The 6,000-nt window shown below is 35.8% G+C and overlaps 1 protein-coding gene across 1 annotated transcript in view; it reads left to right on the top strand.

The window, feature by feature from the left end:
• Positions 1–1,430, top strand: part of MAP1B (microtubule associated protein 1B) — a 66,880-nt gene extending 65,450 nt beyond the window's left edge. Inside the window, exon 8 of the mRNA XM_041426900.1 lies at positions 1,275–1,430. Within this exon, the coding sequence (XP_041282834.1) occupies positions 1,275–1,430 (156 nt within the window). The remainder of the gene's footprint in view (positions 1–1,274) is intronic.
• Positions 1,431–6,000: the final 4,570 nt, after the last annotated feature.

The following is a 6,000-nucleotide window of genomic DNA, read 5'->3' on the forward strand; positions in this document are numbered from 1 at the left end:
AAACAGCTGAGAGCTGGCTTATAGGGCCAGCTGGACATCTCATAATTTTACTGCACCACATATATGATCTGAGTTTGGCATTGTTGCAGTTTTAAGGAGGGAAGAAATGTTTCACATTTTATAGAGTAATTACGTGCATTTGGAAACTTGATGTTTCCAAATGTGTGAAAATGCATGTAATGCCTTTCCATTATGATGAATAAGTGAACAAAATATCAGTCTGTAATCTGAAGAGTTATCAGTGCAGATTACAACATTATACTTCTCTTGAAAGCTGCATCTCAGCACTGTGAGAAACGAGCTCCACTCTTCAACATTTTTAAAAGTTTAGTGAGGGATAAAAGGGACAGTAAACAGTGATGGGTGCATAGCCATAGCTAGAGGCACACTGGCTAATCATAGCAAGTCTTCTTATGTACTTTTTCATTGCATTAGTCAAAAACATATTTGTAAAGGTTAAACACATTCAAACATTTCTTTAAACTTGTTTACATGTTCTGGGGATTCTATAGCTTGGTTCGAACCCTGACCCATCTTTTTAGAGTCTGTGCAGTAATCATGGATGTGAGTTTGAGAGTTGTGTCTCACTTCTGTGGTTTCAGCAGGCAATAGTGATTGATAGTCAAAGGGTCAGTGGCAGGGGTCTTTACATCTGTTCCTCAAATGTTATCTGACCATGCAGACCATTTTAGCTATTTCCACAAGTATTTTAAATCAACATTACCTATTTCACAAATTCATGTCTTATTCTCACTTCTGTAAAGGCATTAATTATTTTTCCGCAACTACAGTTACTTCTCCAAAGTAACACGTAGCATCCACTTTAATATTTTGCAAAAGCCTAAACTATAATTTATGTTTATCACACTAAAATATACAAGTTACACAGGGACCAAGGCACTGGCCAGAAAAAGCTGAAATTATACTATATTAAATGCACTTAAAAGTGATTACAAATTGTACTATATCAAAATCGCAATGATGAACAATAATTTGCAAAAGCCAATACATAATAGTGAAAGCCAAGAACTACATGTTTATTTATAACAGCACCTTACAAAACCCACATTTTATTTTCATAAACCTTATTTTCAGTCATTCTGCCTTACCTACATGTTGATTTCTTTTTATCCATCCATTTATTCAAGTATTTATTGCATAAAAATTCACTCTTTCCAAAAGGGAAATATACTTTTTGGGGCTTCTTAAAAAGACATTTTGCATATCAACTGTTTATGTGGTCCATTCAATAGGACTTTTATTTCATATTGCAGGTGACTTTAATCCCAACCCATGACTCAGAAGTGATGAGGGAATGGTATCAAGAGACCCATGAGAAACAGCAGGATCTCAACATCATGGTTTTGGCAAGCAGCAGCACTGTTGTTATGCAAGATGAGTCTTTTCCTGCATGCAAGATTGAGCTGTAAGATCAAGACCGAGCATCACAAGATTAAGCTTTGTTTCCAGAAATTCTTCAGTATAAAAACACCTTTCCTGAAAATTCAAGTCATCTATTTCAACTGCTGAACTATATACCTGCCAAATGCTATACTGTGTCACAGTGATGCAAATCACTAATATATTTTTCAGTCTTTGTTGGTTGCTAAGGGAAAATAACAGTCTTCCCATAGTAGAGTACAAATTACTGCGAAAATACAGATCCAGTTGCATCTCCACTGAACGTTTTGAAACCATGCACTAGCAACCCCAATTGACTTTTGCCAGGTAGAGGCATTTGCCCTCTAAAGAAACACAAAGAGAGAAAGAGAGAGCGGGGTAGGAGGAGAAAGTAGTAAATAATTAGGTCTGCATTAGTCTCATGGCAATAGATGTATCGCTTAGTACAGTCTGCTTATGTTCTCACATGAGAAGAAAGTTTTAAATTTTTATCAATATGAGCTATCACTATGGGGATCCTTTTTTTAAAGAATTAAGTTAGCTCAAACATAAAATGAAAGAGAACATGGCTAGGAAGGGATGTATGACCTAATCACTCATCAGCAGCTTTCCACTTTAATTTGAACTCTGCATACTAACACACCATAACAACCATAGGCCAAATATGCATATAGCCTGCACCCCATCCAGAAGTATAAAACCTTACAACATGCAGAATTGTTGGTCTAAGGCATGCTTCCAGCGAAAGCCCACTCACTCCAGCCAGAACTGACCAGTCCACATGCTTGAACACCCATGTCCACTGTCGATTAAATGAAGCAAAATACCAAAGCGGTCGGGAGTACATACAGTAGACAATTTGCCTTAGAAAGTGACTTGAATGTACAAAGAAACTTGATGCACTTATTTTTTAATGCTGAGACAGCAAATTTATAAAACAACTGTGGATCATAGTTACACCAGTAAAGAAGCACGAGTGTGCATGTGTGGTATTAGGAACTTATCTGACTGGTCAAATGGTTTGGTGCTATGAATTACATATATCAGTTATGTGAACACTTCATAGATGCACCTGGACAGCTCAACAAGGCAAGATGAGCTTTTTTGTGAAGGCACCTTTTGTACTGTGGAAGCAAGATTGAAGTGGTGTCTAGTATCAGAGTTACAAAACTTAGTGAAACATTCAGAATGATGGAAAAGGTTACCTGTGAGCCTGTACAGTATTCAGCCTTCCTTTGTCTTAGCTGATTTTATTTGTGTAATCACAAAAGAGTGAACATGGGAACAAATGTACAGAAGCTTTTCCTTTTAGTGCTGCATGAACTTTTAATACATGATTTGTAACAAACATTTTCATTTACAGGTAAATGCAAAGAAAAATTTTTCAGGTGAAGGCATTCTTTTTAGTAGTTTTGTAAGATAAATGAGTAGTGTTGTTTAAGATTCTAGTGAGAATTGATATTGAGGTAAAATTTATTGAAAACAGTCAACTGTCAATACCTTTTTCAGGAGACGGATATGGAAGGATACCCTCATAAAATTATTCTGTTGATGGTGACAGAAAATGGGATTTGAGAAGTTGATTGTCCAATCAACTTAAAGGTTATAACCTACATTCTCAACCCTCACAAGATCTTGGAAGAGGATAGAACAAGCAATAAGCTAAAAGTCCTTTCTCTTCCCTTTTCCTTCACTTCCTTTCCCTTCTCTTCCCCTTTGCTTTCCTCTTTCCTCTATTCTTTCCCTTCCTCCTTTTCTTTCCTTTACTCCTCTCTCCTCCTCTCATTTCCTCTTTTTTTTACTCTTTCACTTCCTTTCCTCTTCCTCTCATTGCCTCTTCCTTTACTATTCTTTTTTTCTTGTTTTCCTTTCCTTCTTCATGTCTCCCTTCTTTTCCTTCTCTAAGCCTGCTTGCAGAAGAACAGCACAACTGCTTTGTGATTTAAGACAGTTTGGATTTTTTAGTCTCAGAAATTTTACCCCAATTAAAAAGTCTTGTTGTATGGCAGAAGGTCTGCAAATCTGAATTTAAGAAGGTGCGAAGGCATACAGCACGGAGTTATGTGCTGGTTGTATGAATCACCATTATGGCTGTTAAGTTTTACAATGTAGTGAACTATGACCTCATTTTATTTTCTCTACCTATAATTTATTTCAATTTTACATTGTTAGGATAGTTTTGTTTAATAGGTGTAAGTTTGCACTCCTAATTTTTATGAGGGTTTTTAATACTGGTTTAGGGTCTTGTAAATGTGGGCTTCTCTTGCCCATTTAATGCTGTGAATTTCTGTTTGTCAGTGGTTGGGGTTTTGATTTATTTTTAATGTCTTCTCTTTTTTAGGTTTCTCTAGCAATCCTGTTTTATTTATTGCTATACCTTTTAAGTCGTTAAGAATAACTCAGAGTGACTATGGCACAAAAGGCAGATGGAAATGTATTGTGAAGACAAGCATGTTTGCTGGGCTCATATCATTCACTTAAAATGCTTTTGTAATACACAGTCTACAAAGATATGGGATATCTTTGCAGACTGTTGTATAATTTTGCAGATATGTTCTGTAAAAATTTTGGCAGAACAGTTGTACTGTTTCTAGAATTCTTTCTGATTTATCTATTTTATTATATAGTTCAGAATTCAAACATTTTGAGTGGGTGGGAACAGATTTTCTGATTTTCTGACAACACCTGAAATGGTTTGTATCTCTGCTCTGGTAGAAACTTGTTTTAAGTACAGCAGTGGTTTTGTGACTAATCTCACATATGCCACTTACTCCTGTGAATCAGGAGCAATTTCACTACTGTCAGGGAAGTTACAGTCATCTGATCCTACTGTAAATTAAATTGGAATCAAGCCTTAAATATGCCCAAGCAAGTTTATGATGGCTGAAACATTTGGTTTACTTCTGAAATAATAATAATAATTAGACAGTTACATGTACATTTGCTTTTTTTGCTGCTACAAGAATATTAAAACCATGGTCTGGCACTTCTGAGGTATTGTAATGCCTGTTCCATCCACTCCCTTCCAAATGGCAATGGCACCTAGATTCAACACAGCAATGAGCTCCTCCATTGGCTCCTCTTGCCCTTAATGACTTTCCTGCCTGTGGATCTAATCTACCTGTGCTAATCCTAGTACTACACAACTAGTTTAGTGTAACAGTCATCAAAATGTACTGTGTACATTAACGATGAGTGCTGTTGATCAGCATAGATTTCTAGGAGCATGGTTTGTTATTGATTACTCTAATTGTAAAGATTCAATATCTGAGTGCAAAGAACACTCCATTTCAATGATGGTATTACCCATAACAGCATTCCCAGTCATGATCTTTATGCTATTAATATAATGCTTCATATAATTCAATGAAGAATTAACTTTGGGGATCCCATCCCACTCTTGAACTTCGACAGGGCCTCTCTTGCATGCCTTTTCAAAGTCCTGTGGTGGGCCTGACTCATTGACCTCTATTTTCACCCCATCTTTCATAGAAATCACTTTTGATTTTTTTTTTACTTATTTTACATACTGTGGTGAATGGAGATAACTGTGTATATGAATGTTGAGGTTTTTTTAATTGTCTATGATAGCTTATGCATTTTAGGAGAGTTCTGGTACTCTTTTACTAAGATTTAATAAATTTGTTAATTGAATTTTCAATCCCTCCCAACACAAGCAAATGAGTTCCAAAGAGCACTTGCTGTGCATTTGGAACATTTCTGTCATGCGCTTCTCTTTGTTCATCTGTCGCCAGAGGTTCTTGCTCAGTAGTGATGTTTTTGAGAGAAATAGTAATTTTCTTGGTGTGGATTTACTAGAATATGAAAAAATATGTTTACACTTGAAAGAAAAGCTTTCATCTTTTCACTTAATAATTGAACAAAACACTAAAATCAACTAGAGGTAAGCATTTCTTAGAATGCAATTATATAATTCACCTGGTTTAAAAATGTTTGCTATTTAAAATTTAAAAAAAAAAGAAAAAACTCTTGTTTGTTGTGACTTTACAAAAAAATTCTAAAAAAAGAGTAACTAGATAAAACAATGGCATAAAATATAGAAAGAAAGAAAAAAAATTTAAGAAACAGCTTCTCTCTACTAGGCTAACTAAGCGCTCCAGAAGGCAGGAGCTACCTCTTCAAGACTGGGCTGTAATCTCAGTGTAAAAGACAAAATCTGAAATATGCTTTCACGCATTTGCATGCAGCCATTATCTTCCAAACTATGGAAAGAAAGTCTTGTGGCTGGCTGAGAAGCACCTCACACACCTCCTCTCTCTTGTTCTGAATGGTGTTTGTGTCAGTCTGCAGCTGTGTATGGTATTATGTCTTATAATCCTGCATCACTTCTATTCTATCCAGTCATATCTAATGTAGAAAATTAGTTTCCAGTGAAAGTAATATGTAGTGCTTTTATGATATTTGTGTGCAATATCCCCTCTTCCATTGAGGATATTTGATGTAAAGGAATCAAACTCAGTTCCACAATAAAATACAAAAGTGGTAAAGTGGTGTTGACATGTTTCTTGTCTTTGTGTATGTGTGTATTTTTAAGTTCTCCCTTTCTCTTAGTCACGATTACCTAGTCTGTGGGGGTTT

This window comes from Onychostruthus taczanowskii, unplaced genomic scaffold (genome assembly GCF_017590055.1).
Source record: "Onychostruthus taczanowskii isolate IOZ18803 unplaced genomic scaffold, ASM1759005v1 scaffold96, whole genome shotgun sequence".
NCBI classification, from domain to species: domain Eukaryota; kingdom Metazoa; phylum Chordata; class Aves; order Passeriformes; family Passeridae; genus Onychostruthus; species Onychostruthus taczanowskii.